Source organism: Dendrobates tinctorius, unplaced genomic scaffold, assembly GCF_039654945.1.
Source record: "Dendrobates tinctorius isolate UK_male_01 unplaced genomic scaffold, ASM3965494v1 ptg000114l, whole genome shotgun sequence".
Taxonomy (NCBI): domain Eukaryota; kingdom Metazoa; phylum Chordata; class Amphibia; order Anura; family Dendrobatidae; genus Dendrobates; species Dendrobates tinctorius.
In genome coordinates, this window is record NW_027361782.1 from 23,913,434 (window position 1) to 23,928,762 (window position 15,329).

Sequence of the window (15,329 nt, forward strand, 5' to 3'; positions counted from 1 at the left end):
CAAGAACAGAAATAACAGCCGCGAGGTCACCCCGGGTGGATGGACATATCAACAGGACGCTAGTAAAACGAACTCTAAAATCCACTAGCACTGGAAAGTCTGAGGACTCATAAGCCTCTTTACTTACTAGCATCACCTCCATCTTGTTCTCCTCTCCAGTAGCCTCCATGACTCAGAGATAAAGCGTCAGCCAGTCTGACGCAGGAGTTGTAGGACTGCCCAGCAGCAGGTCTGGGAATATCACCTCTGGGCTGTCCACCAACTTTGTTTAAGTGACCCATTTACACTTTTGAAGTCCCAGCAAGAAGCTACATTTTCACCTAAGATCTTCCCAGGATCAAAAGTAATGAACAGGACCGGACTTCATCACATGTGGAACACATCTCCCATTTATTTTAAGAAACGTGACAAAGTGAGGCACCTGAGTGTGGAGGGTTAATAAAGTTCATAAAATCGTAAGAGAAGCCTCGCACTCCAGAGCTGGAGGTGACGTCCTCGTCAAGTTCTGGTGCTGTACAGATCCACATCCTCCGGGTTGGACTGTCCGTGGTCCACAAGTTCTGGTGGAGGTTGAAACTTCACGTCCTTTGCCTGCTCTGTAATAGGAGGTGATTGTGGGAAATTAAACCTTTAAGGATGCCATCTACCTACCCTTATTATGTTATTTTTTATGTTCTCATCGACATGTGTTCTATGAGACAATTTGGATTTGTTAGGGACCCCATTTTGTGGTTAGTGTAATGTATAGAATGCCCAAAAAAAAGTGACAAAATTTATAGAATGTGTTTTTTTTTGCCACTTAGCAAAAAAATTGAACTTTTTAGTAAAAAAATATTATTTTGTCACTGCAGTGAGAGCAAAAACTTTTCTGCAACTATTTAATAGCCCAGGGCCTGATCTGTCATGTGCTGGTTTTATTTCACGTTCCTTTTTTTTGTCTTGTGGTATATCATTACATCACATTCTTCAAAAAAAAAAAAAAAAAAAAAAAAAAAAAGGTTATTTTCCAGAAACTTGGCAAAGAGAACAATATTCACCGAAACAATTGTTCACACTAAACTGAGAATTCATGTGTATACCAGGGCTGTGGAGTCGGTACCCATTTTGGAGGAGTCGGAGGTTTGGCTTACCGAATACACAGCCCTGATGTATACTGAAATTAATTACTAGTGGTCCCTGGATTTATTTTATTAGCAACATTGAGAATTTAAAAAAGGGGCCTATTAATGTTGTGCTAGGGCCAGGCATCGCTGAGAGGGGGTGACAACCTCTGAGGCCAGGTAGGGTACTCATTTAGGGATACCAACAGGAACATCTAGGATTCCCTGGGCTGGGAATTTTTTTTGTTTTGATCACTATTATTCACAAACCTGGTATTTTGACGAAGTCAGTTGTCAGCGTTCACAGGCACCAGAGCCCTGTAAAACGTCTCCAACCTGCTGGCATCCTGGCTCCTCTGTTCATTTATGGTTCTGGCATGGCATCAAGTCACAACAAGGAAACAAACGAAAAGAGGAGCTTGGGATGCTTGCAGGTCCATGGCGTACGGCTACATACAAGCAGATTAATGCACACAGATCATCATCGCAGTCGGTAATGCACATGGTGGCTATAGCGATTGCTTTAATGCCACCATGATTGATCCAATCACCTAAAGAACAAGCGTTTTGCTGGTAAGTCAGCTGAGGTTTACACAAGCCGATAATCGGCTCATCTTATGCAGGCGGTGGTGGTAAATTTACCTGTGGGAACACTCGTGGCACTGGGTTCTGCTGGATCTAAAGGTAATGATGAGTTCGGCAGTGCCGGTGAGCTGGTCGCTTCATGGTGCTCTGCGGAGGACTCTGCTGTACCGCGGTCCTCTTCTCTCAGAACCTCCTGTCAGGAATGGGAGCAATATTCGGATCAGTACAGGCTGAGCAATACTGAGCGAGCTGCAGGTGGTAAACTCTGCGCCATGTCCACGATCGCTTCAGATTCTGGGGTAAAAGGCCACAAATTAACACCACGGAACTACAAGGGGGCAAATCCTAAAAAGGACTCACTGTGCAATTAGCTGCAAAAGTTTAAGATCAGTGTATAGTGTACACCTGCCCTTCAAGGGGGTGTCCACCTTTGGTGACTCCTCCCCTCCACTTATGTTATTAGGGCTAACAATTTTTACAATTTGGTTTCATTAAAACTTTTTCACAGTTTTGTTCTTGTAGGCTCTTTGTTTTGCTGCACATTCAACTTCAATGTGGTCTATGGCCATAAATCAGCTGAGGGGAGCTCAGAAAAAGACAGATAAACGGGTTACCATTTCTCCCGGCAGAATGAGCTCGCTGACGGATCCTCAGTTAACAATTCTGCAGACAGCAATAAACGGTGCGACACAGAGGCTATAGAAGTTAAATGGTGCAACATTTTTAAATGAAACCCAGTTGCAAATCTTATTTTGAGCCTCAAATAAATAAATACATTTACTGTATTTTTCGGACTATAAGACACACTTTTTGCCTCCAAAAATATGGAGGAAAATGAGGGTGCTTCTTTTAGTCTGGCTACATCTGCTCTGGCTGTGGTGTGGAGGAACAGCAGGTCACAGAGACAGGAGTGGCTGCTGCGGCTAACTCCTGTGCCCGCTGCTAAAGAGAAATGAATATTCAATGCATTCCACGCCCATGGGAGTGGAAAGCAGTGAATATTCATTTCTGTTTAATAGCGGACACGCTGTTAGCCACAGCCGCCTGTTTCCTGCAGCTGCTGAGCGGTCGCGTTTGCCACTACTTAAGGCAAAGCAAATTCACTGCTCTCCACTCCCATAAGAGTGGAATGCAGTGAATATTCATTCCCTTTAGTAGCGGGCACCCGTGATCGCCAGCCAGCTGCAAGAAGATGGCGGCTGTGGCTAAAAGCGTGCTATTAAACAGAAACATCAGACACTGTGGGCGCTATTAAAGAGCAATGAATACTCACGGCTCTCACGCACATAGTTCCGGCATGGAGAGCAGTGAGTATTCCGACAGCTGACCTTGGCTTGTAAGCAGCGCATGACGTCACTGCCATGCGCTGCTTACAAGCATAAAGTAGCTGCTGGCACCGGAACCAGACGCTCCGAGGGAACACAGGGAAAGTAAGTAGCATGGTTTATGTTTTTCAGATGGGGCCATGCATACCACGATGGGGACGAGTGGGCCATGCATACCACGATGGGGACGAGTGGGCCATGCATACCACGATGGGGACGAGTGGGCCATGCATACCACGATGGGGACGAGTGGGCCATGTTTACCAGGATGGGGATGAGGGGGCCATGAATACTAGAATGGGGATGAGGAGCCCATGCATACCAGGATGGGAATGAGGAGACCATGTATACCAGGATGGGGATGAGGGGACCATGCATACCAGCATAGGTATGAGGAGGCCATGCATACCAGGATAGTGATGAGGAGGCCATGCATACCAGGATAGGGATGAGGAGGCCATGCATACCAGGATAGGGATGAGAAGCCATGCATATCAGGATAGGGATGAGGGGGCCATGCATACCAGGATAGGGATGAGGGGACCATGAATACCAGGATGGGGATGAGGGGACCATGAATACCAGGATGGGGATGAGGGGACCATGAATACCAGGATGGGGATGAGGGGACCATGAATACCAGGATGGGGATGAGGGGGGCATGCATACCAGGGTGGGGATGAGTGGACAATGCATACCAGGATGGGGATGAGGAGACCATGCATACCAGGATGGGAATGAGACCATGCATACCAGGATGGGGATGAGGAGACCATGGTACCAGAATGGGGATGAGGAGACCATGCATATCAATATATGGATGAGAGGGTCATGTATACCAGGATAGGGATGAGGGGGCCATGTATGCCAGGATGCGGATGAGGGGACCATATATACCAAAATAGGGGATATTAGTACAGAATTTACCACATTTTTTGCTTCAATTTTTTTTTCTAATTTCTTCCTCTAAAACCTAGGTGCGTCTTATGGTCTGGTGTGTCTTATAGTCCAAAAAATATGGCAATAAAAAAGTACCTCCAACAGTGGACGGCTCCTTTAATGCTCCATTTACCTTTGTGTCCTCTGATTGGACTGGCACAGTTACTTCATTCTGAGGTTTCGTCCTCCACAAAGAGCTCACGCCATCATACGTCCGATGACCAGCGCTGTATAACTTCTTACCGGATACCTGAGGAATCGCAAGCAGGCGTCAAGACGGAAATAAAATCATATCTGCTACAATGTATCTCACTATTGACTGACAGCAAGCAGAGATCTTAAATGTGCTGAATTCTCTTATGTCAGGATTACCAGTCCTAGCACAACCCCCCCTCTGTGTCCAACATGTGCTAAATACACACCGAGGATGACAACATCTTTACCTTGGCAAAAATAACTGCGTGTGCGGGATAACAGACGCACGCGCCAAGGGCAGCCAGACCCGCTGGGTACACGAGCTTCTTCAGCCTGGAGCCTATAAAATGAGGGGCAGAGGGCGAGATAGGGCACAAAGGTCAATTTAATTTATATTCATGATACTTTGTGACGTTGATACGACTCATAAAAGATATAATGTAACAAGTTTCTAGGATTAACAATTGATTGTCTGGTTCGATGACGCATAGTCCCACATCCCAAATACTGGGGCATCAGAGGGCACATTCAATTAATGGACAGCCAGATATTCACTAGGCTCAGTGTAATACTTAGCACATGACCGCTGCAGGCAATCACTGGTCTCAGTTGTCTTGTGCCATGACCACTGAGCCCAATGATTGGTGGCATGAGAACATGCTGTAGACGAGATGTGATCACTGCACCCAAGGATCGGTGGAGGGCTGTGACATGACGTAAATATGGACGACGGGGTTCTTCCAAGCTCAAGTGTGTTGGCCAGTGAATTGTGAACGTGGACATCCCCTTACCCTCACATCTGGCCTCCATTAAATGTACGTTAGTAACCTATTAGGTTTTGGAGAAAGCTAGGTGGAAAGCAATGTGGCTGCCCCCACTTCTATCATTGCTTTCCTACCTGGGGTGAACACTTTAGACATGCATATTTTTTTCCCTCCCTGCGCCATTACATCCCTCACTGCAGCATGTTACGTTATTAAGCACACCCACGATCTCCTATATCCCCTTTATAGGAATACATGACATTGTGCAGCCAGAGCTCACCTTTCCTTGCCAACACCAATCCGGCCAATCCACTGACTGAGATTATCCCCACTCGTGGAAGAAACTCTGGGGGCGGATTCTTCAGGTAAATGTAACTATCTAGAAAGGGGGAGATGGAAAATAATAGCGTTAGTGATTTCATAGGAGGGTAGTCGATAACGCTTCTTACATGATGTCCAGTCTGTGAGTAGCTGCATCCATCTATAGATGTCACGTGCATGAATGAACGAATAATCTAGAATCATAGAATCGTAGAGTTGGAAGGGACCTCCTGGGTTATCGTGTCCAACCCCCTGCTCAAAGCAGGATTCGCTAAACCATCCCAGACAGATGTCTGTCCAGCCTCTGTTTGAAGACTTCTATTGAAGGAGAACTCACCACTTCTCGTGGCAGCCTGTTCCACTCATTGATCACTCTGTCAAAAAGATTTTTCTAATATCTAATCTGTGTCTCCTCCCATTCAGTTTCATCCCATTGCTTCTAGTCATTCCTTGTGCAAATGAGAATAAAGTTGATCCTTCTACAATGTGACAGCCCTTGAGATATTTGTAGACAGCTATTAAGTCTCCTCTCAGTCTTCTCTTCTGCAAGCTAAACACTCCCAAATCCTGCAACCTTTCCTCATAAGACAGGGTTTGCAGACCGGTCTCCATTTAGGTCGCTCGAACTTGCTCCAGTTTGTTGATGTCTTTTTTAAGATGTGGTGCCCAAAACTGGACACAATATTCCAGATGAGGTCTGACCAAGGAGGAGTAGAGGGCAATAATGGCTTCACGTGATCTAGACTGTATGCTTCTGTTAATACATCCTAGAATTGCATTTACCTTTTTTGCTGCTGCATCACACTGTTGGCTCATGTTCAGTCTGTGATCTATTAGTATACCCAAGTCTCTTTCACATGTGCTGTTGCTTAGCACTATTCCTCCCATTCTGTATATGCTTTTTTCATTTTTATTGCCCAGATGTAGTACTTTGCATTTTTCCCTGTTAAAAACCATTCTGTTAGTTGCTGCCCACTTCTCCAGTTTATTTATATCTTTTTGAATCTTCTCTCTCTCTTCTCTAGTATTAGCTATCCCTCCTAGCTTTGTGTCATCAGCAAATTTAATCAGTTTACCCTCAATTCCTTCATCTAAATCATTGATAAAGATGTTGAACAATACAGGGCCCAGGACAGAGCCCTGTGGTACCCCACTTGAGACATTCTTCCAACTGGATGTGCAGCCATTTACGACCACTCTTTGGGTCCGATCACTAAGCCAGTTATGAATCCGCCTAACAGTTGCCTTGTCTACACGCAGTTATGTCGCGATTCTGCTGGAACAGTCCAGGATTTGGCCTCTACATAAACGAGATAGAGGTTCGACCTCTGCCTCTCTAAACTTCCCCATACACATCAGTGCAAGGCTGTGTATTCACGAGTTTCCAAAAGGGAGAGAAGAAAGCTACCGCTCCACTCCTCTTCCCTGAAAATCCAACTGCTTGATCCTGCACTACCCCAATATCAGTGTTTGGAAGCCCCCATACACAAAGGATGAAGTCATCTGGAGCATACTTTTGTGACATTTTGCTTTTAGAGACTCTATTTCCTTGGATATTCAATGCTGATATTGTCATACATCAGCTAACAGAAGCTCAGAAAAAAACAAAATAGGTACAAATTCCCTGGCCAGCCTGTCAGGGTGAACTGACTGACAGATTCTCAGTTACCTCATTCTGCAGTCAGCAATAAGATAGTGCCACAGAGCAGCTGCAGAAGGTAAAAGGAGCAACATTTTGAATGAAACCCAATCACAAGAACTATATTTATTACACATGTATTCAAAGGAAACCTGTCGGTAAGAAACCCCCCCCACAAACCATATGTATGGGCATGCATGTCTTAAAAATGTAAATCCGTCATGACCCTTAAATTGTGCATCTATTGCTGCATTTCTGAGTAATTAGCATTTTCTTTCATACATAAATGATGCATTAAGTGCTCTGAGTGGGAAAAACCACTTAAGGAGCCCCCCTCCCCAAAGTTGTTTTGCGCCTCTTTAGCTTGACGAGTTTCATTGATGGCTCAAACAGGTTGGTGCTGGGCAGGGTAACAACCTTGGGAGGTGGAAGCTTGACAAGTGCTTCACCATGCCCAGAGCACTTACCATCTCATTTGCATATGAATGAAAATGATTAAAACTGTTCCAATAGGTTTCCATCAGATTCTTCACCATTATTACATTCAGTGGAGAAAATGTGCAGAAAACAGCGAGTGAAGCACAGTGGGAATCTGCTGCCGGGAACTTACCTTTTCCAAACTGTATGGTTTCTTCTACTCCATTCCAGACTGAGATGCAGGCATTCTGAAGGAAGCAGAGCAATATAACGTAACCAGAGCATTCAGGCCTCCTCCCCCGCCCGGATATATGACAGTCACCATATTGGCAAACAACGAAAGGTTATTACAGGATAAGTAAGTAAAATCAGAAAAATTCAGTACAGGAGAAGCACTTACATCATAATTTTATATGCTAGGCCTAATCACAGCCTGCAGCCAATCACGGCAGCAGCAATAACCAGGTCATCACTACTTCAGCCAGTGATCAGCTGCAGGCTCAAAAGCAACACAGAATGACACAGCACCAAGGTAGTTCTGTGAGAAAAACTGTGGGAAATCCATAAGGCAAGTATAATTTTTAATATATTTTTTTAATGTTTTTATTTTTTTGCACGATAGATCATTTAAAAGGACACACTGCTCCATAACTTACCTGAGTCCAAGTCACCGCAGGCCACACTGTTTTCCGTAAAGCAGAGAACACGCACTGTACTCGGCCCGGCGATGCTTCAATAAATCTGGAATCTTGTGGAGGAATGGCGTAAACTGACAACTGAAAAAAAAGAGCGGTCAGGTTGATGAGCGGAGGCAACACTGTGTAAACGAATAACAGCAGATCTGCTCCCCCCCACCATGGCTGACGCTGTACCCTGGTTACCTGGCGGGGGTTCACACGATCACCTTTAGCCTCTCGGTCAGACACTGCATAAAGGCCATAGGAGGAGACGACCAACCCCACTGGTACCGCGGCCACCTTCAACATCTGGATGGAAGAAAAAGGGTTAACAGAACAGAAATCTTCCATAATAAGGGGTACAGCAGAGACGAGTGTGATTTTATATATATATATATATATATATATATATACACAGTCATGGCCAAAAGTATTGACACCCCTGCAATTCTGTCAGATAATACTCAGTTTCTTCCTGAAAATGATTGCAAACACAAATTCTTTGGTATTATTATCTTCAATTAATTTGTCTTAAATGAAAAAACACAAAAGGAATTGTCCTAAAGCCAAATTGGATATAATTCCACACCAAACATAACAAAGAGGGTGAACAAAAGTATTGGCACTGTTCGAAAAATCATGTGATGCTTCTCTAATTTGTGTAATTAACAGCACCTGTAACTTACCTGTGGCACCTAACAGGTGTTGGCAATAACTAAATCACACTTGCAGCCAGTTGACATGGATTAAAGTTGACTCAACCTCTGTCCTGTGTCCTTGTGTGTACCACATTGAGCATGGAGAAAAGAAAGAAGACCAAAGAACAGTCTGAGGACTTGAGAAACCAAATTGTGAGGAAGCATGAGCAATCTCAAGGCTACAAGTCCATCTCCAAAGACCTGAATGTTCCTGTGTCTACCGTGTGCAGTGTCATCAAGAAGTTTAAAGCCCATGGCACTGTGGCTAACCTCCCTAGATGTGGCCGGAAAAGAAAAATTGACAAGAGATTTCAACGCAAGATTGTGCGGATGTTGGATAAAGAACCTCGACTAACATCCAAACAAGTTCAAGCTGCCCTGCAGTCCGAGGGTACAACGGTGTCAACCCGTACTATCCGTCGGCATCTGAATGAAAAGGGACTGTATGGTAGGAGACCCAGGAAGACTCCACATCTTACCCCGAGACAATAAAAAGCCAGGCTGGAGTTTGCCAAAACTTACCTGAAAAAGCCTAAAACATTTTGGAAGAATGTTCTCTGGTCAGATGAGACAAAAGTAGAGCTTTTAGGGAAAAAGCATCAACATAGAGTTTACAGGAGAAAAAAGAGGCATTCAAAGAAAAGTACACGGTCCCTACAGTCAAACATGGCGGCGGTTCCCTGATGTTTTGGGGTTGATTTGCTGCCTCTGGCACTGGACTGCTTGACCGTGTGTATGGCATTATGAAGTCAGAAGACTACCAACAAATTTTGCAGCATAATTTAGGGACCAGTGTGAGAAAGCTGGGTCTCCCTCAGAGGTCATGGGTCTTCCAGCAGGACAATAACCCAAAACACACTTCAAAAAGCACTAGAAAATGGTTTGAGAGAAAGCACTGGAGACTTCTAAGGTGGCCAGCAATGAGTCCAGACCTGAATCCCATAGAACACCTGTGGAGAAATCTAAAAATGGCAGTTTGGAGAAGGCACCCTTCAAATATCAGGGACCTGGAGCAGTTTGCCAAAGAAGAATGGTCTAAAATTCCAGCAGAGCATTGTAAGAAACTCATTGATGGTTACCGGAAGCGGTTGGTCGCAGTTATTTTGGCTAAAGGTTGTGCAACCAAGTATTAGGCTGAGGGTGCCAATACTTTTGTCCGGCCCATTTTTGGAGTTTTGTGTAAAATGATCAATGTTTTGCTTTTTGCTTCATTCTCTTTTGTGTTTTTTCATTTAAGACAAATTAAATGAAGATAATAATACCAAAGAATTTGTGTTTGCAATCATTTTCAGGAAGAAACTGAATATTATCTGACAGAATTGCAGGGGTGTCAATACTTTTGGCCATGACTGTATAGATATATATATATATATATACACACACACACGAAGGTGCATAACAAATGCAGCAGAGTAAGAAGCTTCATACATAGAAGCGTTACTAGTATATTTTTAGCAGTTCCCATCTGCCTCCATCACATCTTCTCAGCACTTGCACACAGTGTAAGATCTCTTCAGGAGGTTGTTCCAAATATCTTGGAGAACTGACCCCTGATCTTCATCATGTGGCCGGGTGTTTTGCTGAACTTCATCATGCGGCCGGGTGTTTTGCTGAAAACTGGCTACTGGGACACTTTGGAGAGATAGCCGCACCACTGTTAGTGCTCCTGGCATGGAGGCATTCAGTTTAACGGAGCCCACGGACGTTCCTCTGCTGCTGGTCTCAGTGGCGTGCTCGTGTGAAGTCGCCCGCGGTACGTTGCGGTGCTGCTGCACGGTAAGCGGAGCAAGCTGCGTGCACACCTGCTCTGTCACCGCCAGCGGAAAACTGCCTGTGGCTAGGCGGGCTTTTCTGTTTACCAATGTCCCCTGCTTCCGGGTGAAAAGATCTGTCTGGTTCCCTATTCTTTCCCCTCGGACAACCTGGGGCGCAGCCTCGACAGTTACGGACCGGCGCAGTACAGGTGCCCGCATTGCGGTCCTCCTTACAATCACACAGGAGCTGCCAGCAGCGTCTCCATCGAGCACATCGGGGATGTCACTGGTCAAAGATTACACAGGAGCTGCTGGCAGCGCTTCCTAACTTGTCTCCATTGAGCAAATAGGGCAGTGATGGCGAACCTAGGGCACGCGGCCTCGCCTCACTGATCCGGAGCTGCAGCTTCCTGCTTCTCACACATTGAGTGGCGTGGCCGCACCTCTCAATGTGTGAGAGGAAGTGAGAGCCGAGGAAGCTGCCGGCGCGCGGAGAGGCGAGTGTGTGGTGAGTGTGGCCGCTGTGGTGTGTGGGTGTGGTGTGTGTTTGTCAATGATGTGGAGAGGGCAAATGATGGGAGTGATGGGGAAATGGCGAGTGATGGGGAGGGGGCCATTGATGGGGAGATGGCCAGTGATGGGGAGAGGGCCAATAATGGGGGTGATGGGAAGAGGGCCAATAATGGGGGAGGGACAATGATGGGGAGGAAATGATGGAGGTGGTGGAATGGACAATTTCTACATGAAGGGGATCACGATGGGGCATATTGCTACATGAAGGGGATCACGATGGGGCATATTTCTACATGAAGGGGATCACGATGGGGCATATTGCTACATGAAGGGGATCACGATGGGGCATATTGCTACATGAAGGGGGATCACGATGGGGCATATTGCTACATGAAGGGGGATCACGATGGGGCATATTGCTACATGAAGGGGGATCACGATGGGGCATATTGCTACATGAAGGGGGATCACGATGGGGCATATTGCTACATGAAGGGGGATCACGATGGGGCATATTGCTACATGAAGGGGGATCACGATGGGGCATATTGCTACATGAAGGGGGATCACGATGGGGCATATTGCTACATGAAGGGGGATCACGATGGGGCATATTGCTACATGAAGGGGGATCACGATGGGGCATATTGCTACATGAAGGGGGATCACGATGGGGCATATTGCTACATGAAGGGGGATCACGATGGGGCATATTGCTACATGAAGGGGGATCACGATGGGGCATATTGCTACATGAAGGGGGATCACGATGGGGCATATTGCTACATGAAGGGGGATCACGATGGGGCATATTGCTACATGAAGGGGGATCACGATGGGGCATATTGCTACATGAAGGGGGATCACGATGGGGCATATTGCTACATGAAGGGGGATCACGATGGGGCATATTGCTACATGAAGGGGGATCACGATGGGGCATATTGCTACATGAAGGGGGATCACGATGGGGCATATTGCTACATGAAGGGGGATCACGATGGGGCATATTGCTACATGAAGGGGGATCACGATGGGGCATATTGCTACATGAAGGGGGATCACGATGGGGCATATTGCTACATGAAGGGGGATCACGATGGGGCATATTGCTACATGAAGGGGGATCACGATGGGGCATATTGCTACATGAAGGGGGATCACGATGGGGCATATTGCTACATGAAGGGGGATCACGATGGGGCATATTGCTACATGAAGGGGGATCACGATGGGGCATATTGCTACATGAAGGGGGATCACGATGGGGCATATTGCTACATGAAGGGGGATCACGATGGGGCATATTGCTACATGAAGGGGGATCACGATGGGGCATATTGCTACATGAAGGGGGATCACGATGGGGCATATTGCTACATGAAGGGGGATCACGATGGGGCATATTGCTACATGAAGGGGGATCACGATGGGGCATATTGCTACATGAAGGGGGATCACGATGGGGCATATTGCTACATGAAGGGGGATCACGATGGGGCATATTGCTACATGAAGGGGGATCACGATGGGGCATATTGCTACATGAAGGGGGATCACGATGGGGCATATTGCTACATGAAGGGGGATCACGATGGGGCATATTGCTACATGAAGGGGGATCACGATGGGGCATATTGCTACATGAAGGGGGATCACGATGGGGCATATTGCTACATGAAGGGGGATCACGATGGGGCATATTGCTACATGAAGGGGGATCACGATGGGGCATATTGCTACATGAAGGGGGATCACGATGGGGCATATTGCTACATGAAGGGGGATCACGATGGGGCATATTGCTACATGAAGGGGGATCACGATGGGGCATATTGCTACATGAAGGGGGATCACGATGGGGCATATTGCTACATGAAGGGGGATCACGATGGGGCATATTGCTACATGAAGGGGGATCACGATGGGGCATATTGCTACATGAAGGGGGATCACGATGGGGCATATTGCTACATGAAGGGGGATCACGATGGGGCATATTGCTACATGAAGGGGGATCACGATGGGGCATATTGCTACATGAAGGGGGATCACGATGGGGCATATTGCTACATGAAGGGGGATCACGATGGGGCATATTGCTACATGAAGGGGGATCACGATGGGGCATATTGCTACATGAAGGGGGATCACGATGGGGCATATTGCTACATGAAGGGGGATCATGATGGGGCATATTGCTACATGAAGGGGATCATGATGGGACATATTGCTACATGAAGGGGATCATGATGGGGCATATTTCTACATGAAGGGGATCATGATGGGGCATATTTCTACATGAAGGGGATCATGATGGGGCAAAATTCTACATGAAGGGGATCATGATGGGCATATTTCTACATGAAGGGGATCATGATGGGGCATTTGGCACATGTCAGCACTTCGTCATAAATAATTGGGTTTTAGGTTGCAGTTTGGGCACTCAGTTTCAGAAAGGTTCACAATCACTGACATAGGGGGTTATTGGCCAGTGATCACACAGGAGCTGCCGGCAGCGGAACCTAACTTGTCTCCATCGAGTACATCGGGGGTCAATGGTCCGTGATCACACAGGAGCTGCTGGCAGCTGATCATGATGATTTCCTTTCTCAGGCGACCATTGACCTCAGCGATGGCAGCCAAGGCCGGAGGTGCCAAGATTTCTGCACAAAGCTCAGACTCAGGACTGGATGAATCCAGAGGTCGTGATCCTGTTGATTCCATCTCCCGCAGATCCGTGCCGTCTTCGTCTTGTGATCTCCATCACTTCTCCTTGGTGCTGTAATGTGAGGAGAGCAGTGACAGCCGCACTGCATGATGGGGTGAGAGCTCTGAACTATACACTTCACATGGGTCTATGAAGTATCTCCACTGTACTGTAACTGTCTGTAGAGGTGAGATATACACACCACAATGATATTACAGTGACGGAACTACAAATCCCAGCATTCCCGCCCCCGGCTGCACAGTCTGTCTAGGTTCCTACACTCACCTTGGACACCATGGGCCCCCCTCCCCTCTTCCTCCTGCGCACGGGGTCGGAGACAGGTCAGTACGGAAAGCAGCACGGACCAAATCTCCTGTCAGCGCGACGCCGACTGATGACGTCACCGGGTTGAGCTGTCACTCACGGCAGGAGGCGGGATTAGTGGCCGCTGACAGCAGAGGTTGTGTCACCAGTCCGGTACCCCGCGTTAACTATTTGCTGTATGTTCTGGATTATTCGCTCCTCGGATGTTGCTCATGGCCGCAGTTATGTCAGTCTGAGCCTAGGAGGGCTGATCACAGAGAACGCACGCACATCAGAGTCCGGCCATCCATGGCCTTTTGTGCGTTCAGTGCGATTTTTCATCTACCTGATCCGTTATAATCAGAGATAACGAAAATATTGGGACGTCTCCAACACCTCACACCGTCACTGCACACTCCCGGGACGTCTCAAGCTCCTCATGCCGTCAGTGCACATTCCCGGAAAGTCTCCATCACTTCACACTGTCATCACACACTCCCGGCATGTCTCTAGCTCCTCACACCATCACTTCACATTCCCAGGCTATCTCCAGCTCCTCACACCGTCACCGCACACTACCGAGACGTCTCCAGCACCTCACAACCGTAACTGCACGTTCCCGTAACGTCTCTAGCACCTCTCACTGTCACCAAACACTCCTGGGACGTCTCCAGCTCCTCACACCGTCACCGCACACTATCGAGACGTCTCCAGTACCTCACAGAATCACCGCACACTACCGAGACGTCTCCAATACCTCACAGCGTCACCGCACGCTCCCTGGACGTCTCCAGCACCTCACACCGTAACTGCACGTTCCCGGAACGTCTCCAGCACCTCTCACTGTCACCACACACTCCCAGGACGTCTGTAGCTCCTCACACCATCACTGCATATTCCCGGGACATCTCCAGCACCTCACACCGTCACCGCACACTCCCGGGACGTCTCAAGCTCCTCACACCGTCACTGCACATTCCCGGAACGTCTCCATCACTTTGCACTGTCACCAAACACTCCCGGAATGTCTCTAGCTCCTCACACCATCACTGCAGATTCCCGGGACATCTCCAGCTCCTCACACCGTCACCGCACACTACCGAGACGTCTCCAGTACCTCAGCATCACCGGACACTACCGAGACGTCTCCAGCACCTCACACCGTAACTGCACGTTCCCGGAACGTCTCCAGCACCTCTCACTGTCACCACACACTCCCAGGACGTCTGTAGCTCCTCACACCATCACTGCATATTCCCGGGACATCTCCAGCACCTCACACCGTCACCGCACACTCCCGGGACGTCTGTAGCTCCTCACACCGTCACCGCACATTTCCGGAACGTCTTCAGCACCTCGCACTGTCACCACACACTCCCGGGACGTCTG

General features: G+C 47.5%; 1 protein-coding gene across 2 annotated transcripts; it reads right to left on the reverse strand.

The window, feature by feature from the left end:
• Window positions 1-371: 371 nt before the first annotated feature.
• Window positions 372-14,076, reverse strand: APOOL (apolipoprotein O like). 2 transcript variants are annotated; one of them, XM_073589898.1, is made up of 9 exons: window positions 13,923-14,076; window positions 8,167-8,271; window positions 7,942-8,061; window positions 7,479-7,533; window positions 5,189-5,287; window positions 4,393-4,484; window positions 4,083-4,199; window positions 1,743-1,878; window positions 372-596 (listed from the first exon to the last, which is right to left on the reverse strand). In XM_073589898.1, exons 1-9 carry the CDS (start codon window positions 13,932-13,934, stop codon window positions 499-501), a joined length of 834 nt encoding a protein of 277 aa, XP_073445999.1. In that variant the 5' UTR covers window positions 13,935-14,076; the 3' UTR covers window positions 372-498. The 2 variants fall into 2 exon arrangements, with proteins under 2 accessions (XP_073445999.1, XP_073446001.1); XM_073589900.1 differs by lacking the exon at window positions 372-596 and adding an exon at window positions 1,016-1,472.
• Window positions 14,077-15,329: the final 1,253 nt, after the last annotated feature.